The 24,855-nt window shown below is 62.4% G+C and overlaps 1 protein-coding gene across 5 annotated transcripts in view; it reads left to right on the top strand.

The window, feature by feature from the left end:
- Positions 1 to 24,619, top strand: part of JAKMIP1 (janus kinase and microtubule interacting protein 1) — a 42,198-nt gene extending 17,579 nt beyond the window's left edge. For all 5 annotated transcript variants that reach the window (XM_054724230.1, XM_054724228.1, XM_054724226.1 and 2 more), the window contains 13 exons: positions 1,133 to 1,261; positions 2,271 to 2,399; positions 3,808 to 3,891; positions 4,997 to 5,059; positions 6,516 to 6,614; positions 9,257 to 9,358; positions 11,657 to 11,710; positions 12,328 to 12,393; positions 17,028 to 17,096; positions 18,887 to 18,964; positions 22,477 to 22,680; positions 23,794 to 23,859; positions 24,569 to 24,619. In XM_054724230.1, coding sequence (XP_054580205.1) covers positions 1,133 to 1,261; positions 2,271 to 2,399; positions 3,808 to 3,891; positions 4,997 to 5,059; positions 6,516 to 6,614; positions 9,257 to 9,358; positions 11,657 to 11,710; positions 12,328 to 12,393; positions 17,028 to 17,096; positions 18,887 to 18,964; positions 22,477 to 22,680; positions 23,794 to 23,859; positions 24,569 to 24,619 — 1,194 coding nt within the window. The remainder of the gene's footprint in view (positions 1 to 1,132; positions 1,262 to 2,270; positions 2,400 to 3,807; positions 3,892 to 4,996; positions 5,060 to 6,515; positions 6,615 to 9,256; positions 9,359 to 11,656; positions 11,711 to 12,327; positions 12,394 to 17,027; positions 17,097 to 18,886; positions 18,965 to 22,476; positions 22,681 to 23,793; positions 23,860 to 24,568) is intronic.
- The last annotated feature ends 236 nt before the right edge of the window (positions 24,620 to 24,855 follow it).

Genomic DNA, 24,855 nt, shown 5'->3' with positions numbered 1-24,855 from the left:
AGGGGCATCAGGTCGGCAGGGGAGAGCAGTTAGGGGTGATCAGGCTGGCAGGGGAGAGCAGTTAGAGGTGATCAGGCAGGCAGGGGAGAGCAGTTAGGGGTGATCAGGCTGGCAGGGGAGAGCAGTTAGGGTCATCAGGCTGGCAGGGGAGAGCAGTTAGGGGTGATCAGGCAGGCAGGGGAGAGCAGTTAGGGTCATCAGGCAGGCAGGCAGGCAGAGTGGTTAGAGGCTATCAGGTAGGCAGGCAGAGGGGTTAGGGGCGATCAGGCAGGCAGAGTGGTTAGGGCCTCTAGTTGATTATAAAATTAAATAAAAATCCTTCCTAGGGATTGTTTGGGGGTAAAGACCATGTTCCTAAAACAAGATGATCTGGAGACTGTGTCTGATGTCTGCAGTCCCCAGGCCCCACCCACCCAGTGTCTGACCCATAGAAGGTGCTCCGTCAGGTGCTTGCTGAATGAATGAGTGAATGAGTGAGTGGGTGAATGAATGTGTATGTGAATGAATGAATGAGTGAGTGGGAATGTGAATGAATGAATGGGGTGGGAGAAGTGCTGGGTAGGGTAACCGGGAGGTCGTTACACTGTGACCGGTGTTAAAATCGCCTCTGACTCTGAGTGATGGGTGCATGAGGGTCTGCTCACTGTTCTTCTAACTTTATAAATGCTCTAAGTTTCCTATAATAAAAAGTTAAGGAAACATTGCCTCTCAGCACAGGCCTGGTGAGGACCTGGGCCACATGCTCACCCGGGTGCTCAGGGCCCCGTCTCTGCCCCTCTAGCTTTTCCCTGTGTGTGGTGCCTAGAACAAGGCCTCTCCCCGGGCCCGCTCCGCCCCTTAGTACATGCGTGCTGCTCATTGAGTGTCCGCACGTGGGCACAGCCACGTGTGACCTCGCTTTGCGCTCACAGATGAGGGCAGGGTTCCAGGTCCCTTTGCGGGGCATAAGGCCAATAGCTCCTGCCCGGAGCCAGGGTCCGGCCTGCTGCAGCCCCCACACTGTCCTACCCCCTTCCCCACCAGCCCATCGTGACCCCCCCGGCCCCGGGGGTGTCCTGCAGCCCGGAGGGTGCCGTAGCTGGGGACCTGGCGGTCTGAGTCTGCTCCTCACACGTCCGCGTTGCCTTCGCAGAAGCATGTTGTGGAGACGTTTTTTGGATTTGATGAGGAGTCGGCGGACTCGGAAACCTTGTCGGAGACGTCCTGCAACACAGACAGGACGGACAGGGCCCCGGCCACGCCCGAAGAGGACCTGGACGACGTGAGCGCACTTCCGGCCCCTGCGCCCCCACTTAGAGCTCTCCCCCCAGGGGACCTGGGACGGCACAGCTGTCGTGTCAGGGGAGGGGGTCCCCTGCGCGGGCTCTGGACGGCCGGCGGCACTGGCAGGCGTGGGGTCCCTTTCCCTCCCCAGCACCGGTTTCACCGCGGACTGAGGGCGCCTGGGGGGGACTCACCCTTTGTGACTGAAATTGCTGTGTGGTGGCCTGTCCCTCATTCCGCTACACACACACGCATACACCTGCGCACACCCACAGATGCACATACATGCACACACAGATGCACACACATGCACACAGGTGCACACACCCACACCACCCAGTGGAAGCAGCAGGCTGCCGCCCTCCTTAGAAAGCAGACGTGTGTCGGAGAGGTTGCACACTGAGGGGAGGCAGGTGTAAACCCGCTGGATGCCCCCCAGCCGAGGCCCCCTCCCCCTTTCCTAGCACCTGGCTCACCAGGTGTGAAGAGGGGCGTCCTTCTCTCCCCGCCCCCACCCCCATCCCCAGCCCAGTTTTCCTAGGAAAACGGAGTGAAATGCAACCATGCCAGACTTGGGCTTTTGATTTCTTTTCTCAGCGACAGTAACTGGTGTCTCTGGGCACCGAAACCCTGCTCCACACCGTCCTCTCGCGAGCACGCGGGACTGTGTCGCGTGGGGGCACATGGGCATTTCACTTGACGGCCCTGTGACAGGCATGTGCAGACAACACGCTGACTGACGCCCCCTGCAGGCATGTTCCGCACGCTCGGTGTCACCTCCATGGAGGAGATCCCGGTGTGGGAAGGGCTGTGGGGGGCTCAGGCACACAGGCCCCCGCGCGTCAGAGGTGGCCCCCGGTCACATGACTCGGGGTTCCAGGCTCGGCCATGGTATCGCTCAGCGCCATCCACTCCTGGCTGGGAGGTTCCCGGTCATCGTGGGTAACAGCGGGGGGTGGCCCTGCCCCGGGACCACACCCAGTCATGGTTCTCTCCTCGACCTCCAGACGACCACCAGGGAGGAGGCCGACCTGCGGTTCTGCCAGCTGACCAGGGAGTACCAGGCCCTGCAGCGCGCCTACGCCCTCCTCCAGGAGCAGGTGGGGGGCACGCTGGACGCCGAGCGGGAGGCCCGGGTGAGTGCGCGCCGGGCCGGGAGGGCTGGGCAGGGGCCGGCCGTGCCCTTCCTCGCGCTGTGGTTCTGTCCGTCGCCCTGTGGTTCTGTCCGTCGCCCTGTGGTTCTGTCTGTAGCCCTGGGGGGCGGCTTGGAGGGGATTCTGAGAGGTGACGGGGTGGGGGACACATCGCAAACTCTCGCAGCGGCAGTGGCCCAGCGTTTGTCAAACCCCGGGGAACTGAGGGCCTGTCAGGGCGCCCTCAGCCCCTGCCGGCCACCAGGTCCGGGCCACGCCTGCCCTCGTGCTGGGCTGAGCTCTGTCTTCCCATAACGTCCCCCTGCTGGTCCTTACCCGCCTTAGGGGGTCACACACACCAGGGCCTGCTTGCCCCTCCTTCTGAGAGTGAGGGGACCGTGGAGAGCACACCCCAGGCCACTGCACATCCGGGGCATCCCCATTCATCCCGCGAGGCAGGCGTGGCAAGGGAGGCTGTGGGGAGGGCGCTCCTGAGCCACGATAGACTCCGGCCCGTAACGTGTAAGTCCGAGGAGATAAATGGCTGGGTGTGGTTAGAGCTGAGCCATGTGTTTATTTTTGTTGTTTTTAAAAATATATATTTTATTGATTTCAGAGAGGAAGGGAGAGGGAGAGAGAGATAGAAACATCAATAATGAGAGAGAATCATGGATTGGCTGCCTCCTGCACGCCCCACACTGGGGATCGAGCCTGCAACCCAGGCATGTGCCCTAGGCCGGAATCGAACCTGGGACCCTTCAGTCCGCAGGCTGACGCTCTATCCACTGAGCCACACCGCCAGGGCCATGTGTGTTTTATTAGAAATTTTATCTGGTTGCCAACATTGAAAAGTCAAGAGAGTTCGCATAGACCTCCAGGTGCCGCTTCTCTCGGGGAGTCAGAACTTCTGCAGCTGCAGGCTTCCGGCTCTGCGGGCAGCATGTGGCGTCAGCTGAGGGGCCGTTTTCCCCGAGATGGACCGTGTGCGTCCAGTGTGCCCCAGTCCCCTCCGCTCCCTGTTACCCCACACTCAGTGCTCAGCCCGTGAGATGCAGGAATGAAAGCGCCCAGCAGTGCTGGTGATGGCGCGTGAGCAGCCGCTGAACTTGGCCGAGCGCCGGTGAGAGCCTGCCGTGTCCGGCTTCGGGCTCCCTCAGCCCCGCGGAGGCACTGCCCCTCCTCCAGGCCTGCGTGTCCTTGTCTCTAACACAGGGCCAGACCTGTCAGCTCGCAGGCCTTTGTTCTTCGGATGTTTACCTCTGAGGGGAGAGCCTGCAGCCCCCAGGTGGGCCGCATTGGAGCGCGTGATCCGAACACTGGCCTGTCTCTAAGGCCTGCACTGCAGCATGACCCTTTCCGCGACGGCCGCCCGTCGAGGTGACCCGCTCACCTTCTGGCCTTTTCATTCTAGACCCGGGAGCAGCTGCAAGCCGATCTGCTGAGGTGTCAGGCCAAAATCGAGGACTTGGAGAAGTTGCTGGCCGAGAGGGGTCAGGTGAGCACCGCGGTCGTGTGATGTCCCTGGGGGATGTCCCTAGGGGATGTCCCTGGGGGTTGTCCCTGGGGCCGGGGGCCGAGGGGGCTCTGCCGACCTGCCGTTCGCTCCCGAGACGTTAGGGGGGAAGCACTAGCGGAAGCCAGGCAAGAACACCCCCGCGGAGCGGCCTGCGTTGGGCCTTTAAAACCCCCAAGTTCCGAAGCTCTAACCTGGCTCACTTTTTGTTTGCACAAAATAGGACACAATCCCAAAGGCAAAGTGGTGACCAGAATCTTTTCTGACTTGCCTCTGAGGAAACGCTGCCATTGACGCCAGAGATTTAACTGTGACAATGAGCTGGGCCTGCCACTAGCTGTCAATCTCGGCAGAGGCCCCGCCCCCGCCCCAGGTCTCCACGCTGTGACTGTCCCATAAAATCCGGGCCCTGGGCTTCTCAGATTAGCGCCACCTCCGTGTATGCGTCCCCTGCATTTGGTCAGGCCTGGTGACAGCAGGACACGGGGGAGAGGCAAAGCCAGGCCTGCCCCCGGGGTGGGAGCCTCTGAGGGCGCACCCTGCTGCCGGGGAGAAGGAAGCCCGGGGGCCCTGGAGCAGAGGGGGAAGCAGTGACTTCCTTCAGTCATTCACCCGCCCTCTGTCTTCACTGAGCACTGGCCGTGTGCCCGGCACCGTGCCGGGCGCCGGGGACGCACAGTGACAGGATGGGCTAGTGCCGTGTGCTCAGGGGCTGAGCCGGGTGGGACGTGGTCAGGGCGGCATGGCCGGGGGACGGGAGTGTCGCTGTCGGGACGCCGGCCCGTGGCCGCAGCGAACCAGCAGGACGGGGGTCTGCGGCCGACCTGGCCCCGGTCACAGTGCGGCTGTTTCTCTGTCGCTGATACAGACCCCAGTCCCTGCGCTTTTAGGGACGTGAGCCGGGGAGCAGGGTCGTTCCGCAAACCAGCCGTTTCTCTCTTCTGGGGTTCAAGGTTGGGGGCCGGCGAGGGCATTCTAGCTGCTGTCCTCCTCTGGAAGCCCCTCCCCCAGCGGCTCTGTCGCGGCCACTGTGGCTTGGCCGTGCGCTGCGTCCGCGCGTGGGAACATGCCCAGTGCTTTTCCTTAGGGCTCCACGTGGGTGGAGGACAAGCAGCTGCTCCTGAGGACCAACCAGGAGCTGCAGGAGAAGGTACGTGCGCCAGCGCCTCCCCCGCGCCCGCCGGGCCTCCGAGGCCACGCTGACCCCGCGTCTCCCAGCCTCTCCTGGCAGCACCCCAGGGCCGGCTCTGAGGGGAGACCCCTTCCTTATGTTCATCAGAGCCCGGTTCCTGGGGGCTCCCGGCCCCTGGGGCTGGCTCTGTCCTGGGGAGGGGCAGAAGGGCTGACCGGACCTTCTCCAGGGCACCTGCAGACAAGGTCACGGGCACCTGCAGACAAGGTCATGTGTCTGTCCTGATGGGGCTTCCTGAGCCCCTCTCCCCCCCCCCAGGGGACGGGCCTAGGACACTGATCGACTGGCTGTCCTGGTCCAGTTTATGGATTGGAGGCCATGGTGCTTGCAGGGCTGAGCCTGCCCTCCCTCTCCGGTCATGGAACTTTCTGGAACTCTCTCCAGGAGTTGGCTGGGGGAAATAGATCTCATGCTTTGGGACAGACCTTAGCTTAATTTGTTCTTACCTGTCTACAATTTAGTGAGTCGCGCAGCCATTGCCACAGTGCAGTTTCAGGAGTTCCCCGCCCTCCCCCATAAAGGTCCCTCCCCGCCCCACCCCCAGGCCCTGGCAAGCCACCGGGGACTTTCTGTCCCCCAGATCTGCCTTGCTGCACCTTCCATGCTAGAGGTACCAGGCCTGGGTAGGTCTGGCTTTAGGCGTCCTAGATGGCAGGGCTGGATAGCCTGGCCTGGCCCTGGCACGGGGCAGGGCCTCCGTGCAGCCCCAGCTCTGCACTGACCCCTTGTGGCCGTTCGCTGCCCGGTGTCACTTCACACATTTGGGCCGCTGTCCGGTGAGGCAGGCCTGTGCCTTGGGAGAGCTGTCTGACCGGCTCGCTCAATTCTGGGAGCCACAGAAAGCTCTGGTCCTGTTTCCACATGCCCGCGGCAGCGGGACCCCCTCTCCAGTCCTCCTGGCGTGAGGTCAGAGTGACCGTGACTTTCTCAGTCCTGCAGCCAGGGAACTCGGGCGGCTGTTCTCGGAAGCCGCTGAGGCGCAGGGCAGTTAGTAGCTCGGCCAGGGGCTCCCGGGGGGGGGGGGGGGGGGGGGGGGCGGATTGGAGCTGGAGGGCAGCCAGCATGACCTTCTCCAGCCCTGGGCCTCCATGTGCTGCCTCTGTGGCTGCTGGACTCGCCCGGATTAGGACATGGACAGGGCCACTCTTCCTTCCCCACCATGGACCTCGGGGAAGGGACTTCATCGCTCTGGGCCTCAGTTTCCCCATCACCCATTTATTCAGCAGATACATGAGGCGGCCCTTCTCCGGGCCGGGCTGCGGGCTGCGGGCTGCGGGGCCGACCCCGGTGCTGCACCAGCCCAGCTCCTCGCCGCGGCCCCTCCCGCCCCGCCCTCCCGGTCCGGGGCCACGCCTCTCGTGGCCCCGTGAGGACGGCGGCGCTGCCCACTGAGCCGCGGCTGTTTCTGCTCCAGGTTCACCGGCTGGAGATGGAAGAGCGCCAGCTGAAGAGCGACATGCAGGACGCGCGGGACCAGAACGAGCTGCTCGAGTTCAGGGTGCTAGAGCTCGAAGTAAGGGACTCCCTGTGTTGTAAGCTCTCAAACGGCGCAGACATTCTCTTTGAGCCCAAACTGAAATTCCTGTGACGCTCCCGGACGCCCCGAGCATGTGGACGGGGACGCGGCCCCGTGGTTCCTTTCCTTTTCTTTCCCTTTTCGAGCCTGTATGTTCCGAATGAGTTCACTGCCTTAATGTTCGGGGGAGGGCTCGCCGCAGGCCTCGGACCTGTACCAGAGCTCACCTATTTATTGCCTACGGCTTGTTTTGCACTTAATAAAATAATTTGTTTTTGCAATATTTTGCCTTTTTTATTTGTGTTTCATTTCCACAACGACCTCTTGCCTGCATGCCGGCCGCCCGGTGCGCCCTCTGCGAGCCGGGCCACAGCCCTGCTGCAGGTAGTGGCACGTAAAGGGGCCCCGCGTGCTGTGCGTGGCGCCTCCCGAGACGGCAGGTTCCGCGCCGTTCCCGGCGGCCTGTGCCGTGTGCGCGCTAGTCTGGCCCGTGTTCTGTTGGCCCCGGAAACACAGGTAAGTGCACCGGGGAGAAGGAGGAACTCGCGCAGGCAGCGCAGCAAACGCACCGCGTCGCTCCGGCTCTCTGCTCCAGGGCGTGCAGACCTGGCATCGCAGCCGGGGCTGCCAAGTTCCTTCCGGTAACTCGGCTGCAGCTGGAGGCCACTCCCTGGCCCCGAGGGTGACTGAGCATTGTACACGGTAGACATCGTGGGGTTTCTGTTTGTTTGCTTGCTTTTAAAAGACATTTTTATTGATTTCAGAGAGAGGGAGAGGGAGAGAGAAACATCAATGATGAGAGAGAATCATGGATCGGATGCCTCCTGCACGCCCCACACTGGGGATGGATCCCGCAACCCGGGCATGTGCCCTGACCAGGAATCGAACCGTGACCTCCTGGTTCCCAGGTGGATGCTAACCCCTGAGCCCCACCGGCCGGGCTAGCCATCGCGTTAAACCTTCAGTTGCTCCCACGGCACAGGCGGGCCTCGGGTGACAATGCCGATGGTTTCATGGCTTCCCGTGGAAACCTTCCTGTCACTAGCGCCTCGCTGCCACGTCACCTCCCACTCCTTCCTGTGTGTTCGTTTTCGCTGAATTCTCGCCGGCGTCCTGGACATCACCTGCGTTGGTGACGGTCCCTGCAGGACGGCTCCGCTGGCCTCTGCATGTGCGGGACCCTCGGGACCCTCGTTTCTGACGTTGCTTTCTCCTCCGGCTTCCGTTACAGTTCTGTTTGGCTGGAACCTGGCGTCCGGTCGGTGGTCGCTGGCCTGGACCGCGGCGGGGTCTCAGGAGCCAGGGGGACTGCCCGTGGCTCTCGCTCGTGAGAGCCGGTGTTTCATTTGTGCAGCAGAAATCGGAGGTTACGTGAGGTTGAGGGCGTTATGAACGCGTCGGCCCTGTTAGGAAGCCTTGAGGGGTCTTTGTTATTCCTCTTTCTCGTGAGCATTCTACCAGCGTTGCTCAGTTTACTAGAATTGTCTTGAGGCGTCTCCGCTGTCCTTCAGAGCCATTCGAAAGCACTTTCCTAACTTCCATTCACACGGAATAGCTTTCTCTTCGGACCTTTTCGACGGGGATGCCATGGCGGTGGGCACAAAGGCCTCCACTGGGTGGAGCAATGGCAAGTTCTGTTTTTTTGGCTCAGAAGCCGAATAAGGTTTCCCTAAACCGTGTGAAGCCCAGGTGAGAAGGAAGCTGATTGAATGAGTGACTTCCTGTCCCCTTGATCTGCTACGACCTTTCCCCTAAACCAGTGGTCGGCAAACCGCTCTGTTGACTAATGAGTTTGCCGACCACTGCCCTAAACTAGGCCCATTGGCGACACTTCCCCGCTCAGTGGTGGAGCCCTGACTCGGGAGGCCTGCGGCGTGGCCGGAGCCCGCTGTGACCTCACTGTAGCCCCGAGGAAGGGGCGGTGCGAGGCGAAGGGGGCATTTGCGAAGGTCCCTGCCGCCGGCCTGGCCTGGCTCCCGGAGGAAGGGAGGAAGCCTTCGCCCCGGACGGTCGGCCGCTGGGCTCCTCCTGCGAGTGACCGGGCTGCTGCTGTCCTTTCTGAAAACGTGCCACCTCACGGTGACGAGTAAGAGCCTCTTTGGGGAGAACGCTCGCTCTCCTCCCGTGGTCGCTGAGATCTGACTCCGTCCAAGGCGACCGGGATGGCCCCTGGTGTGTGCGTGGGTTAGAAAACACCCGGACGAAGCCAGCGGATTAGATCAAAGTACGTGGGGCCGGGGTCCCGGCCTGCCGCCACTCCGCCTCCTGTCCACGGAAGGAAAGCGCTCCGCCTGCCTCGTGGGGCTGCGCGGGTCACACGGGGTATGTGCCCAGGGCGCCGCACCGCACATGGCGGGGCCTTGGGCGCTCGCTGCCGGTACGGAAGCTCGCTGGTGTGTGCCTTCCTGGCTCCCCTCTCCCGGGCCCGCGGTTAACCGTTTCCTCCCAGCTCCCAGGTCAGAGGTGAACAGGTGTGCGCAGGAGGTCCCACGGACCGGGAGGCCGTGGTGTGAATGGGCGCTTTTTAGGAGCATCTTTGCCCGCTGGAATTCGCTAGTTTTGGCCAAGTAACGTGGGGGAAGTGGCAAGTGGTACCTAATTCAATAAAGTCCTGTGTTTAAACCCAATCTTTTCCCCAGGAGAGAGAGCGGAGGTCGCCCGCGTTTAACCTCCAAATCGCCAGCTTCCCCGAGAACCACAGCAGCGCCCTCCAGCTGTTCTGCCACCAGGAAGGAGTTAAGGTAGCGTGCCAGGGGCTGGGGTGCGGGGCAGGGCTGCGAGGGGAGGGGTGCCAGGGATAGAAGGCGTTTTCATAAGAGATTCCCTGCCCCCCCCCATCCTGAAAGTCATAGTTCAATACGGTTATCCTATTTGTACCCCACGATAAAAGAACAGAGATAGGAGGTGGCCTTGAGTGCTGACCCCTGCCCTGGCCCGTGACCTGCCTGACCTTCTGTCTCTTCTTTGTCGATGAGACCTGGGCGGGTCCGGTAACCGAGAGGAGCACTCAGCGTGGTGCCCGTCAGGCAGGGCAGCCGTGGTTGTCTAATCGCCCGGTGTTTGTCCCGCTCCTGGGAGTGGGAGAGACCCTCCCATGGGCACAGAGACGGTCCTCCTGGCCCACTCCGAAAGCAGGGACCTAACCCAAAGAGGCTGCCGGGATAACTCAGCCCCCTGTCCCTGTAAGAGGAGGAAGGGGAGGGGCCTGGGTGTCCCTGTAAGAGGAGGAAGGGGAGGAGCCTGGGTGTCCCTGTAAGAGGAGGAAGGGGAGGAGCCTGGGTGTCCCTGTAAGAGGAGGAAGGGGAGGGGCCTGGGTGTCCCTGTAAGAGGAGGAAGGGGAGGGGCCTGGGTGTCCCTGTAAGAGGAGGAAGGGGAGGGGCCTGGGTGTCCCTGTAAGAGGAGGAAGGGGAGGAGCCTGGGTGTCCCTGTAAGAGGAGGAAGGGGAGGAGCCTGGGTGTCCCTGTAAGAGGAGGAAGGGGAGGAGCCTGGGTGTCCCTATAAGAGGAGGAAGGGGAGGAGCCTGGGTGTCCCTGTAAGAGGAGGAAGGGGAGGGGCCTGGGTGTCCCTGTAAGAGGAGGAAGGGGAGGAGCCTGGGTGTCCCTGTAAGAGGAGGAAGGGGAGGAGCCTGGGTGTCCCTGTAAGAGGAGGAAGGGGAGGAGCCTGGGTGTCCCTGTAAGAGGAGGAAGGGGAGGAGCCTGGGTATCCCTATAAGAGGAGGAAGGGGAGGAGCCTGGGTGTCCCTGTAAGAGGAGGAAGGGGAGGAGCCTGGGTGTCCCTGTAAGAGGAGGAAGGGGAGGAGCCTGGGTGTCCCTATAAGAGGAGGAAGGGGAGGAGCCTGGGTGTCCCTATAAGAGGAGGAAGGGGAGGGGCCTGGGTGTCCCTGTAAGAGGAGGAAGGGGAGGAGCCTGGGTGTCCCTGTAAGAGGAGGAAGGGGAGGAGCCTGGGTGTCCCTGTAAGAGGAGGAAGGGGAGGAGCCTGGGTGTCCCTGTAAGAGGAGGAAGGGGAGGAGTCTGGGTGTCCCTGTAAGAGGAGGAAGGGGAGGAGCCTGGGTATCCCTATAAGAGGAGGAAGGGGAGGAGCCTGGGTGTCCCTGTAAGAGGAGGAAGGGGAGGGGCCTGGGTGTCCCTGTAAGAGGAGGAAGGGGAGGAGCCTGGGTGTCCCTGTAAGAGGAGGAAGGGGAGGAGCCTGGGTGTCCCTGTAAGAGGAGGAAGGGGAGGAGCCTGGGTGTCCCTATAAGAGGAGGAAGGGGAGGGGCCTGGGTGTCCCTGTAAGAGGAGGAAGGGGAGGAGCCTGGGTGTCCCTGTAAGAGGAGGAAGGGGAGGAGCCTGGTGTCCCTGTAAGAGGAGGAAGGGGAGGAGTCTGGGTGTCCCTGTAAGAGGAGGAAGGGGAGGAGTCTGGGTGTCCCTGTAAGAGGAGGAAGGGGAGGAGCCTGGGTGTCCCTATAAGAGGAGGAAGGGGAGGGGCCTGGGTGTCCCTGTAAGAGGAGGAAGGGGAGGAGCCTGGGTGTCCCTGTAAGAGGAGGAAGGGGAGGAATCTGGGTGTCCCTGTAAGAGGAGGAAGGGGAGGAGCCTGGTGTCCCTGTAAGAGGAGGAAGGGGAGGAGCCTGGGTGTCCCTGTAAGAGGAGGAAGGGGAGGAGCCTGGGTGTCCCTGTAAGAGGAGGAAGGGGAGGAGCCTGGGTGTCCCTATAAGAGGAGGAAGGGGAGGGGCCTGGGTGTCCCTGTAAGAGGAGGAAGGGGAGGAGCCTGGGTGTCCCTGTAAGAGGAGGAAGGGGAGGAGCCTGGGTGTCCCTGTAAGAGGAGGAAGGGGAGGGGCCTGGGTGTCCCTGTAAGAGGAGGAAGGGGAGGAGCCTGGGTGTCCCTGTAAGAGGAGGAAGGGGAGGAGCCTGGGTGTCCCTGTAAGAGGAGGAAGGGGAGGGGCCTGGGTGTCCCTGTAAGAGGAGGAAGGGGAGGCCGTAGGGAGCAGTGAGGACTGTGGCACGAGAGGCTGGCGTGATGCGCGCTGTCGCTCTCTCAGAAATGAACGTTGGCGTCTCTTCCAGGACGTGGATGTTTCCGACCTTATGAAGAAGTTAGATATCCTTGGCGATAACGGGGTAACTATGAGCGACTGGCTTTGGGTTCCGTGTTCTCCTTGTGGTCCGGATGTGCTCTGTGTGGCTTTGTTCTGTTTTCATTTCTTCCTAACGTAAGGGATGGAATACGTACAATGTACGGCTTTTATATGGCCGTGTTCCCTGGGGGCGGCTGGGCCTGCACCTGCCAGAAGTGGAGTTCTCCAGTTAGCTCATCTCCGAGCCTGTGAGTGATGAGCGGGGAAAGCACAAGAATGAATCCTAGGGGAGATAGTGGAGTCCCCCAAGAGTTCTGAAATCACAAAGCGAGGTTTTTACTTTCCTAAAAGGTTGGCTTGGTGCCACCCTGTGGCAGGTTCCCGAGCAGAGGGCCAGACCTCAGAGAGGACGTCTCTGCCATTAAAAGCTGACCTTGAGAGTGGGGGCTAACCTTGAGAGGGTGGGACTGACCTTGAGAGGGTGAAGGTTGACCTTGAGAATGTGGGGCTGACCTTGGGAGGGTGGGGGCTGACCTTGGGAGGGTGGGGGCTGACCTTGGGAGGGTGGAGGACACTGCTCAGAGAGGACCTGTCGGTTGTCGAGCGCTGAAGGTCTGTGGGATCCCGTGCCAAACACCCTTGCCCGGTTTTGTGTTGTAGAATCTGAGAAACGAAGAGCAGGTGGCCATCATCCAGGCCGGGACTGTGCTGGCGCTGTGTGAGAAGGTAGAGCCCCAGCACCGCACCGCACTCGGGGTCTCGCTTGGGGCGCAGGCCCGTCTGCCGTCTGTCCGTCGGTCGCTGCATGCGCACGTGCACGCCTCCTGTTTCCTGTTAGCGGTCACTCCGACTGTGGGAAACTCGCAGACCACGGCAGGAAGTGAACGCCGTCCGTCAGGCCCGGCCCCAGCATTGGGTGTGTTTCCTTCCGGCCTTGCCCACGCCCGTTTACATGGACTTGAACTCCTCACCCTTCCAGGGCTGAGCCTCCCGCCAGCTCCCCGCGCCTGTGGCCCCGCTGTCCCGCCGGGGGCCACGCCACACTCCGCCTTCCCTCCGCGGTGAGACATGGAGGGCATTGCCACTTTTCTTCCTATCACCACCGCGGCTAAGTTTCTATCTCCCATTTAACCCTCCGGCCGGGAGGCTCCGGAAGTGGACTGGCCGGGTGACGGTGAGGGTTCTGAGCGCTTTGTCAGCCGGTTTCCGAGCTGCCCGAGGGGCCGTGATGCTGGCTTCTCCCTTGCACAGCTGAGGGACTGGGGCCAGCCTGGCATGCGGCTACAGTCTGTCTGGTTTCTGTCACCCCCACCCACTTCCTCTAGCCTCTCCCAGCTGCTGCCCATCTGCCCCGACCCCCAGAATCCACCAGGCTGGTCAGCCTGGCGCCATGCTGTGCCCTGAACACAAAAAACTGCATCAGCCTCTTCCTCCCCCCACCCCCAGCTCCACCCCCCTGCCAGCTCCTCCCCTTGCCAGCTCCTCCCCCTCCAGCTCCTCTCCCCCAGCTACTGTCCCCCCTCCAGCTCCTCCCCCACCAGCTCCTCCCCTCCCCTGCCAGCCCCTCCTCCTGCCAGCCCCTCCCCTTCCTCCTCCTCCCCCCACCAGCTCCTCCCCTTCCTGCCAGCTCCTCCCCTGCCAGCCCCTCCCCTTCCTGCCAGCTCCTCCCCCCACCAGCTCCTCCCCCTGCCAGTCCCTCCCCCTTGCCAGTCCCTCCCTTCCTCCTGCTCCTCCCCTGCCAGCTCCTCCCCCTGCCAGCTCCTCCCCCTGCCAGCTCCTCCCCTGCCAGCTCCTCCCTCCCCTGCCAGCTCCTCCCCCGCCAGCTCCTCCCCTGCCAGCTCCTCCCTCCCCTGCCAGCTCCTCCCCTGCCAGCTCCTCCCCCTGCCAGCTCCTCCCTCCCCTGACAGCTCCTCCCCCTGACAGCTCCTCCCCTTCATGCCAGCTCCTCCCTCCCCTGCCAGCTCCTCCCTCCCCTGACAGCTCCTCCCTCCCCTGCCAGCTCCTCCCCCGCCAGCTCCTCCCCTGCCAGTTCCTCCCCCACCATCTCCTCCCCCCCCCCCCTCCCCCCCCCCCCCCCCCCCCCGCCAGCTCCTCCCTCAGCTGCCAGATCCCTTGCGGGTGGATGGGAGCAGGAGCTGCTGCCGGGGCTCATGTTGAGGATCCCAACTCTGCCAGGTGGACGGGGTCCCGCTCCCCGTTTGGGGCCGTTTTGGGGACTGGACTGAGACGGGTGTTTTCACGCCCTGCCACCTGTCCGTGAGCAAAGGTGAAATGCCCAGGAGTGGCTCTCTCCCTTAGAGAGAATGTGGGTGCTGAGAGGGAGCCCCCCAGAAAGTGGGTCAGTGGGACCCGCCGAGAGCAATGACAGGACAGCTGGGGTGGCCGCCCGCGGGGCTTGCTCTGGACCCAGGGTTTTCCAGGGACGTGGGCATCTCAGCTGAAATAGCGGCGGTCCCCGACAGACAGCACGGGCAGACGGCCGGCTGGTCACCCTGCAGAGCAGTTCTCGGCGGGATCGGAGGCCCTGCCGACTCCTCCGTCGGCCCCTCCACCCATCACACGGCAGCTCAGGATTGCCACTCCAACCGGTACCTGAGCAAACAGGTCTCGCAGTTCTCCGGTCAGAGGCACAGGCCTGCTTCGTAGCGGGGCCGTGGAGCACCGCACAAACCAGGGAGGGGCGTCCCAGGGTGTCCTCGGGGACCTACGCGAAGGCCTCCTCCCCTCACCGCCGGGGAAGCCCTGTCCCATCTCAGCACCCAGACCCGCCTCTGGTCAGAGGAGTCCAAGGCCAGGGACCAGGTGTTGCCCCTCCCCCCACGCGGCACAGGCCCCGCAGAGAGGCCTGGACGCAGGGCCCTGGAGGTTCACAGGTGATGGTGAGTCACCTCCTTTCCCTCAAGTTCAAAGCTCATCAGAGAGATGGGAGCTGGAAAAAGCCCCTGTTCCCGCTGGTTACGGGGATCAGGGAATGTGACTTGGGTGCCCCACGGTCAGACTTGCTAATGGCTGGCCTGGAGTCCAGGCCTGGGGCGTCCCTGAAGGGGGAGCTGGGGTAGAGGGTCCGCCCGGCACGTGTGGGCCGTGAGAGCTGGGGGGAGAGCACCTGCCGGCTTCCCAGACTCCTCCAGGCCTGGGGGGCGGACTCGCCGCCGCCTGCCCCAGCCCTGCGGGCTCCCACTCCCGGAACGAGGCCCACGTGGCAGACTCGGATGTGGAGTTGGCGACCTCGCCTGCCCACGCTGCTCCTGGCCCGGACGTCTGTCCTGGCGTCCTCTCCCCTCGGGGCAGGACCTGTCCCGGTTCCTTTGTGTGCACAGCACGCGCCCCGCTCTCTGTCTGCCCGGAAGGAGGACGGACGTCATGTCCTACAGAGCCTGTCCTGAGAGCAGCTGGCCGTGGTCCCTGACACCCGGCTCCCCCGTTTTAGTCTATTCATCTCACGACTGCTTACGCTAGGATGTGAGGAACGAAATCGTTCCCCGTCAAAAACACGCTCACCTGTTCCTAAGGCACCACACACCCTCTCAGCAAAGCCCCCGGGGTGCGTGCGGGCCTTAGGGACAGGTGAGGACCTGGGGGTGAGGGCCTGGGGTCAGGTCCCTTGCTCTGCGCTGGCCCCGGGCCTGTCGGGCCGCACAGCCCCTCCAGACCCCACCCCCTCACCGCCTCCATCGTTCAGCGAATGCTGGCCGGCGCCCCTCCCTGCCAGGCCTGTGCTGGGCCAGGAGCCTAACAGAACGTGGCCCCTGTGGTCCCCGCTGTGGGAGGGGGACAGACAGCAGTCTGTCAGGTGAGTGCGGTGACAGGCATTCGCAGAGGATGTGGGGACCCGTGGGGGCGCCATGGACTCAGGCAGCCTCCTGGGGGAGGCAGCAGCTAGCGCGGGCCTGGGGCTGAGACGGGGTGGGGAGAGGGGGCGGGTTCGGGGCAGAGAGAGCCAGCAGGTGCAGAGGCCCCGAGGGCAAGGGCAGCCGGGCTTGTCTGTGGGCCAGAGGTCGTGGGGTGTGATTGGGGTGCGGGAGGCCCTTGGGCTTTGAGCAGGAGCAGGAGTAGATGCATGTCTGTGAGGGGGCTGGCGGGCTGGGGGGCGGGCTGGGGGGCTGGCAGGAGAGGTCCAGGCTCACCTGGAGCTGAGGGGCTGAGCTGGGTGGGGATAGGGGTTGAGGTCGGGGGAGCACTGGGAGGGTTTGAGGGGGGTCAGAAACAGCACGGGAAGTGGGGGAGCCAGGGTGCTCCCAGCTTCCGGGTTTGGGTGAGATGGGGCCTGGGAGGCGTGGACGGAGCTGTGCACAGGGGTGAGGTGGGCGGGCCTGGGCTGCTGGAGACACTTCAGAGGAAGCAGAGAGAGCAGGGGTCGGGCAGGGGAGGGGGCACAGAATGAGGGGAGCAGAAGGGGAGCACCTGGCAGCTGGGCATCGCGAAGGGTCAGCCCCCGGGCAGCAGAGGCAGGGAGGGGTTTAGCGATGAGGTCAGACGCGCACATTCCCACCTGTGGTCCAGCCCGGACCCCACAGGCCCCCACAGGCCCCCGCAGGCCCCCGCAGGCCCCCGCAGGCCCCCACAGGCCAGGGCCCCAGTCCTGTGGACTTCCTCTCTCAGGTGGGCTCCGCACAGGACTCGCCCGCACGCCTACAGCCTGGGAAACAGCGGCCCCTGCCCTCAGCCCTTGGCAGCTGTGCCCGCCTCCCTGAGCCCCTCGCACACTGGTACTGGGCACATGTGGGACTCTCAGGCCCTCGCGGCTGCACCCCTGCATGGCTGGACCCCTCTCCTGCCTGCATCCCGTGGTGCCCTGGCTGCTCAGACGTGCCTGGGGGTGGGGCTGCAGGGGGCAGTGCTGAGGGCTGGGTTCAAAATCCCCGCTCCCCACCCGTGTGATCTTGGACAAGGGACTTAACCCCAGGTCCTCACCCCCAGGCCCTCACCTGTAAAATGGGGTGATGCTGGCTTCTCCCCGGGACGGCTGTGAGGGGCCGGAGGAGGTCCCGGGCATGCGGCCGGCTGCAGAGTCCAGATGCCCACACTTGCAGCCCTCCATGCTCGGGCCCACCATGTGCCAGGCAGGCTCCCACACCACGCGTGCCGACTGCGGCCGGTACTCGGGGGCTCTCCTGGGTACCCCCACACCCATCCACAGGCACGTGCCCACACATGTGTGTCCATGACCAGGCCGATCCCTGAGCAAACAGCTGGGACATCTGCAGAGACTGACATTCCATCCTGAGGACTCCCCTGGGGCGTGACGGGGCCTCACCCCCTGGGACAGGAGCCCACCTGGGAGGGGGTCCCCGCACGCCCGCCTCGCGGCAGCCCCGGTGCAGGCCCTCATGCCGCTCCTCCGTCCCGCTCTCTTCCAGTGGCTGAAGCAGATCGAGGGCACCGAGGCGGCCCTGACCCAGAAGATGCTGGACCTGGAGAAGGAAAAGGTAAGTGTCTAGAGCCGGAAGAGCTCAGGTGACCCCCACCGCCCTCGCCCCAGGAAGCCCGGCGTGCGTTTTCATGTTACTTATTCGCACGCATTTCTCTTGCTTTGCCCTGGCGCCTTTCTGGGTAACGAATGACCAACCATCCACTATATGTTTCGGGCGTCTCTGTTGTCTGGGCCTGGTTCAGAGGTTCAGTACCGAAAGCGGGGCGCCTGCTGCCAGGAGTGGCCCCCAAGCCCATGGGGCCGCGGGCTCATGAGTGACAGCCATGGTGCGGCGTGCAGTCAGGGGAGGCACATTGGGGATATGGAGGCGTCTCTCCTTACAGGCCCGGAGGGCCTGGGAAGGAACCCCGGACCTCAGTTTCCTTAGCAATAAGTGGGGTTCCATCTCCACTTCATGGGGCTGTGGAGCTGAGAGACCCCAGATGCACAGCCTGTTTCTGCACAGCGCCGGGCGCCTGCGGGCACCTGCTGGTGATTTTTCACCAGAAGCTTGTGGGCAGCCGGACGGGGAGGGAGCCAGGCGGGGGGGTCAGAAGAGAGAGTTGTTGAGCCTTCTGAGATCAGTCGAGTTTTCTTAGTAGAAGTGAGAGGCAAGGAAGGAGTGGACGGAAAGCACAGGCCTGCAGCCATGTGTGGTGTGGAAAGACCCCCGAACTGGAATCCCAGGGCCTGGGTTTTTAGTCCTATCTGTCACCAGGCAACTAGGCATCCAGCACCAGGCTCTGGTCCACTCGGGCCCTCTGTTTCCTCATCAATAAAGTCAAATGGCTACAGTATAGGAGTTCAAACTCCGAAACCCTCACATTCGCAATGGAGAGCGACTTGTGATCTGGAGAGATGGAGCTTGTGACTGAGAGTGGGACCTGGAGGGCGGGGGAGGGAGCGTGGGGCAGTGACACTCATCGGGGGGGGGTGGCATCGGTCACGTGGGGCAGAGGAGCTGCCTCTGGGAAGGACTGAGACGGTCAGCAGGAGCCTCAGGATGTGGCAAGAGGACCAAAAGGATTCCTGTGGCGAGCTGGCACGGCCACGGCATACTCAGCCCCAGGGCGCCTATATGCCATGCCAGCTCAGCCAGGTTCAGTGACCCTGAGAGGGGGCGGTGAAGGATTGAGAAAAGACAGACAAGAGAATGAAAGCTGGGTCTGGGTGGGACGCTGCTCCTGGATGGAGAGACAGCGCCACGGACTACAAGCCATGTCTTTATTTTATAGCCGATGCCACGAGGCAAAGTAAGGGCTGGTCAAGATGTTTACAGCATTCTCGTGGGTTTTGATCCTCCTCAATTACATGCACCTGAACTCTACCAAGCCCACGTCACTCAGACACGTGGGGCCACGTGTTGGGACCATAGGTTCAAGCTCACAACCACAGCTGTTGGCTATCATTGTGCTGGGAGGGCTCTGCCCTCCACGCTGGGCCTTGCACGTGGTCATGAGAGGACTGTGCCCTCTCATCAGTCCGAGGCTTGAACCTGTCCAGACACTGTAGCCGCTCTTCACAGATTCCGGAGATCCAGGCTTGGGGACGGGGTTGGAGGGCGACCCTTCTCTGCAGTTGGACACCCACTAGGACGGGAGATCTGATCCGGGTTTGTGGGCCTGTGAGGCTCCCGCCAGAGGACTCAGACAGGGAGCCGGCAGGCAGCCCACCCATCCCTTCTCACCTGAGGCCCCGACCCCCCTCCTCAACCTGGGGAGACGCACGGAGCCGAGGGCAGCGGTGGGCTCTGCGGAGCCGGCTGCAGTGGTTCCCGTGCCTCTGACCGGGCGCCTCCTCTCTCAGGACCTGTTCAGCAAGCAGAAGGGCTACCTGGAGGAGGAGCTGGACTACAGGAAGCAGGCCCTGGACCAGGCCCACCTGGTAGGACCGCGCTGGGGTGGGCACTGTGGCTTTTTAGACTCAGCAGTGGAGGCCGCGTTTTCCTCGGGCTGAGACCGCGTTCCGAGTCCTCACCCGTGCCGCGTGGGAGCCGTAAAATGCCACCTCCACGCGGGGACGGGAATGGCCGCACAGATGAAGGGTCGATTTTTCCAAATCAATCATGACTTTCAAGCATAGTCAGCTTGGTGGCTTCTTTAGACATTCTTGTCCAATTCTAGCAATCATTTCAGACGAATGGAAAAAACCCCTCTTTCTTATGGTTGTTTATACTTAAATATTTATTTATGCTTAAAACCGCAAAGCAGCCCTGCTGGTGTGGCTCAGTGGTTGAGCGTCGACCTATGAACCAGGAGGTCACAGTTCAGATTCCTAGTCAGGGCACATGCCCGGATCGCAGGCTCAATCCCCAGTGGGGGACGTGCAGGAGGCAGCCGATCAATGATTCTCTCTCTTCATTGATGTTTCTTCTCTCTCTCCCTCACCCTTCCTCTCTGAAAGCCTATCTAATAAAAGGGTAATATGCAAATTAACCATCACTCCATCACAAAATGATAGCCACAAGATGGCGGCACCCAGTCCTCTCAGCCCCGCCAGAGTCCCCCAGTCCCGGGGGAAAAGGGGGTGGTGGCCGCTGAGAGTGGGCAGCATGAGCAGCCTGGCGGAATGCTTGCTTCTTTGCCGTGGCAACGAGGCAAGCGTTCCACCCCAGCCACGGAGGGCCTCTGGGCAGTGGGCACGGAGCGGCTGCGGGGGTGGGGGAATGCTTGCGTCATCGCCCCGGCGATTAGGCAAGCGTTCTGCGCCCGGCTGCGGATGGGCCTCTGCACCGCGGAGAGCCTCTGGGCAGCGGGCGCGGAGTGGCCAGGCCCCGCAGAGAGCTACTGGTGCACTAATTTGTGCGCAGGGATACTAGTAAATAAATAAATAAATAAAAATAAATAAACCTGCAAGACAGTGTTCCTGTGGATAGGAAAGAGACAGTCATGAAGGAACAGGGGGAAGCAGTGAGTGGCCGCCTGCTCATCAGAACCAAATGGCCTGCTGTGAGGGCTTTTGCTCTATTGCTTTTCTTTTCTTAAAGATTTTTCCGGGAATCAAACCGGCAACCTTTCGGTGCCTGGGGATGCCCCACCCACTGAGCACACCTGCCAGGCCAGTATTGCTCTTTTGCCACAGACTGGTTCTGGGCTTCCTGGTGACTAATGCCAAGGTCATGGTCAGGGTCCCACGTCTGTCAGAGGCTCCGAGGACCCACAGCACAGGGCTCGGGTGGCGGCCTTTCCAGTGGAGAGAAGTGCGAGGTCAAGGCCATGCCGAGCAGGAAGAGGCAGGGCAGCGTACACAGTCTGGGCACCTCTGTGCCAGATCCCGTGTGGTTACAATCACTGTGCAGAATGGCTTCGTCCCTGAGAAGGCCGTCAATCACTGGAAACACTCAGAACTCCTGTTTCCGGGAGTGTCTCCCGGGAGAGCGAGAGCAGGTGGTGGGCCCAGCTCAGGCGAGAGCTCTGCGCGTGCGGCTAGTCCCGCGCGACCCTCGTCTTGTCCGTTTCCACCCAAACGGATGCCTTTGGCGTTGGCTCTGAGCCGGGGTGCCGGGGGCTGGGACGACCGAGCCCCTGCCCTGCCAGCTCCTGCTTCTGGGCACACAACCTGAGAACAGCGTTGATGGGGATTTAAAGACAGAAACATACTCACCCTTCTCTCGCCTTCTTCCACGGTTTTGGTTTTTCCTTCATTCCCTACAGTCTGGGTCCTTTTGTAACCCCCTGCCCCCCTGCCCCCCCAAAGCCTGAGGAATGCGGCTTTGGGAGGTATTACAGGAACTTCAGGCCAAGGCAGTGCGGGGGGCGGGGGTGCCTGCAATAGAATAGGTTTGGGAAACTGAAGGATTTCTTGGTCCTTATGATGTGGAAGGGTGGGCTGAGACGGGAGCGGAGCATTGGCGACAATCCCCAGAGCTGGCAGCCAGGGGTCTCCTCCAGGGGCAGCTCACACACGTGGGGAAACCTTGGTGTCCACCGAGCACGCTCAGCCGGCTCCGCAGCTGCACTCACGCCACAGACAGCGCTGAGGCCCAAGGGGGTGCCAGGCCCGCGTGAGCCGGCTCCAACGCAGCGCTAGGCTGAATGCGTGGTCAGGGAAGCGATGTCCGAGAGGGAGGCAGGGCCGCGCACCCCTCTGTCACTGAGGGGGTGGCGGGGTCCTGGCTGGGGGCTGGCAACATGGGGATCCCCGAGGAGCTGGGCCACGGGATGGAGAGGGGCCGTGCCAGCAGGCACAGACCAACTCCCACTCCGTGTGGAGCCACATGGCGACCCTTCCACACACCAGTGAGCAGACCCCCAGGGGTGACCCCCAGGGCAGAGAGGGAAGGTGACTAGGCCTGTGGGCGGGACTTGGTCCTGGCCCGCTGGGCCCGGAGTCCGCCAGGGGTGAGCACAGCTGTGTGACGCTGAGGAGGCCGCAGGAGCCAGTGCCCACGCCGCAGGAGAGGGTCCCCTGCGCTGCCCCCGCCCCACACCGCCGCGCGCCTCGTCTTGTCCGTTCCCACCCAAACGGACGCCTGGCTGTGCCGTCTTGGGGCGCGGAGCTATTCCGTGGGAAGGGGTGTGCGCGGACATCCAGGGGGCGGAGAAGGTAGCTCTCGTCCCTAGACGTTCCCATGAGGGAACCGCACGTGCGGCCTCGCGGGGGAGTTGAGGAGAAATGCCCTCCTCTGACGATGGGAGCCCGGAGCTCTCCCAGGCCCACGCTGGCCATCGATCTGCAGCCGCTGTGCTACGTGGGGCGTCTTCTTTCCAAGGGCGCAGGGTCACTTGGCACATGGCACCCATTGCGGGTTAAAGCTGCACCTCTCCTAAGCCGCCAGCGGAACCCCAACGTGAGCGATTTGGGGCGTATTTCTCCCTCAGCACCGTGATGAAGCGGGGCTTGCTCCCAAGTCAGGGGTAAATTAAGAACCAGTTGTATCACACATTTGTTAAAAATATGTTTTTATTGAATTTTAGAGAGAGAGGAAGGGCAGGGAAAAGGAGAGAAAGAGGGTGAGAAAGGAGACAGAGAGGAAGAGGAAGAGGGAGAGGGAGAGGGAGAGACATCAATGATGAGAGAGAATCATGGGTCGGCTGCCTCCTGCACGCCCCACACTGGGGATCAAGCCCGCCACCCAGGCCTGTGCCCTGACGGGGAATCGCACTGTGACCTCCTGGTTCTTGGGTCGATGTTCAACCCCCGAGCCCCGCCGGCCGGGCTGAATCACACGTTTTAAGGGGTGGTTATGATCGTTTGTTCTTTTCGCCTTTGGATCGAGGAAGACACATTCTCAGAAATGCGTGCGGGGCTGGGAGCGGCTCCCTCACCCCCTTGCTGTGGCCGCTGGCTGCCGGCGGGGTCCCTGCCTGGGCTCTGCCACCCTGGGCTGCCGGGTCCCGGCCGGGGCTGTCCACCTGTTTGCGACCAGCCACTGTCTGTGTGCTCTGGCCACTCAGAAAATCCAGGAGCTGGAGGCCACGCTGTACGACGCGCTGCAGCAGGAGCCGGGCCAGAAGGCCGGCGCGGCGCTGAGCGCGGGCCAGCGGGAGGACCTGCAGGCCGCCGTGGAGAAGGTGCGCAGGCAGATCCTGAGGCAGAGCCGCGAGTTCGACAGCCAGATCCTGCGGGAGCGCATGGAGCTGCTGCAGCAGGCCCAGCAGGTGAGGCGGCCGCGGCCACGGCCCCGGCCACGGCCACTCCTCACCCCACCTGCCCTGTGGGCGCCCTGTGCCTGTGTCCTAGCCCCAGCCGGCCTGCAGGGACATCTGCTGGGACCACAGGCCATCACCACACCCTCCCGGGACACTGTCCCTCTCCCTGCCAATCACCCCCCACCTCACCCTTCCTAACACTCAGCACAGCACCCCCCTCTCCAGAGACCCTCCTTGGCTCCCCGCTGCCCAGAGCAGTGGTCGGCAAAGTGCGGCTCACTAGCCACATGTGGCTCTTTGGCCCCTTGAGTGTGGCTCTTCCACAGAATACCACGGCCTGGGCGAGTCTATTTTGAAGAAGTGGTGTTAGAAGAAGTTTAAGTTTAAAAAAGTTGGCTCTCAAAAGAAATGTCAATCGTCGTACTGTTGATACTTGGCTCCGTTGACTAATGAGTTTGCCGACCACTGGCCCAGAGGATACAGTCTGGGTTGCTTAGCCTGACCCCCGAGGCCCCCGCCCCCCTCTACAAATGCACCGACTTCCTCTCTCTCGTCACACCATTGTTTGTGATTTTTCTAATATCTGTGTACCAAGCACTGTTCCAGGACTGGGGGGTCCCAGGACCCTGGACTTTCAGGGCGAACCCCAGGCAGGCCCTCAGCACCCTGGGCGAGCCTGGGCGGATGCTGCAGACGCCTGCCCCCGTCGCTCTCTCTGCCCCGCTCCCCCCGGGGTCTGGCGCCACCTCAAATCTATGGACCTGCCCAGGACACCTCCATGCCGTGGTCCAGTCTTTATTTTACGTTTTAAAGAGACCCTGTCTTAAGAGCACACGCTGTAAAATTCTATTTCCACTTCCTGAACAGGCAAAATCCACCTCTAGTGAGTGAGATCAGAACAGAGTTTGGGGGTGGGGGGCGCTGAGAGCGCCTCCTGGGGGAGGGAAAGGCTCTCGTCTGGTTCGGGCCGTGGTGATGCCCGTCTGTGGGGCGCACCAGCCGGTGGGCTGCCCTCCTAGTGTCCCTGAGCGCGCTCGGGCGTCTACGCTGCTCCTTGGTGAACGGGGGGTCGGGTTTAGAACCTGAAGGTGTCACTGCTGATGCGTAAGGGGTGTGTTTCAGAGAGTCCGGGAGCTGGAGGGCATGCTGGAGGCCCAGAGGCGGCACCTGAAGGAACTGGAGGAAAAGGTGGGTGGTTCGAGCCCGGCCGTGCGGGGCTTGTGCTAGTGCCACGTTAGCGGGAAATCTTCTCTCCCGCCTGCTCCTGCTGCCGGAGAACGGGCCGTCTCCAGACACCCCCTCTCTGCCCCGTCCCCCCCAAATCGGCACGTCCAAGAACCAAGTAGCTGCTTCGAGCACGCTTCTGGGAAGAAAAGTGCAGTTTGGGGTGAATTGTGTGTGTGTGTGTTGTGGGGGGGGGGGCGTGCGTGATGTCGTTTTTCCCACAAAAGTCCTTCCGTCACACCCTCCGATCACCTCCCTGGGGAGGATGAGGCGAGCTGTGTTGTGAGCGACCCCCGGCCACAGGCTTTGGGGCTCTCCCGGGGCCATTCCCCTTCCGTGGCCTCCTCTGCCAAAGCCAGGGCGTGTCCTCGAAGTCTCTTCCCTCCCAGAGAGGAGCGAGGCCAGCCTGTCACTGCTCACACCCAGCCCCGTGTCGCTACAGTTATTCCCATTTTACGGGTGAGGAAACTGAGCCTGAGAAGCTCAGACGCTTGGCCAGGACCCAGGGCCGGGAAGGGGCCGCTCCGAAACCCCTTACTTCCTGTTTCTCGTTCCACACCCGATCCCAGGGCCCATGTTCTTATAAAATGCTGCCCTTGAATTCCATGCTACATCTCTCACACCTCTCTCTTTTTTCCTTTCTTGTCTCATTTTCTTTTGTCTTATTTTATAGTTTCTGTTCCTTTTTTTGTTTTTCTCACTAGCATTCATTCTGTGGCCTTGATGACGGCAGGGAGCCGAGACCTGGGGTTGGTACCCTTTCCTTTTCAGAGAAAATCTTAGCGCTTTAAGGGCGAGCGCCGCCTGTGACCTTCCCTGGAGCGAGGCGGGGGGAAGGCTCCGCTCTGCTTGGCGCGGGTCAGCCTTCAAGCATAAGCAATGCTCACTCAGGGTCTGTGCAGAGCCAGGGAGTGCCCCAGGCCTCATCAGGTGGGGGTGGGGAAGCCATGGGGGGTGGGG

Source organism: Eptesicus fuscus, chromosome 2 (genome assembly GCF_027574615.1).
Source record: "Eptesicus fuscus isolate TK198812 chromosome 2, DD_ASM_mEF_20220401, whole genome shotgun sequence".
NCBI classification, from domain to species: Eukaryota; Metazoa; Chordata; class Mammalia; order Chiroptera; family Vespertilionidae; genus Eptesicus; species Eptesicus fuscus.
The sequence above is the reverse complement of the archived record's forward strand: the minus strand, read 5'-3'. Positions and strand labels throughout refer to the sequence as shown.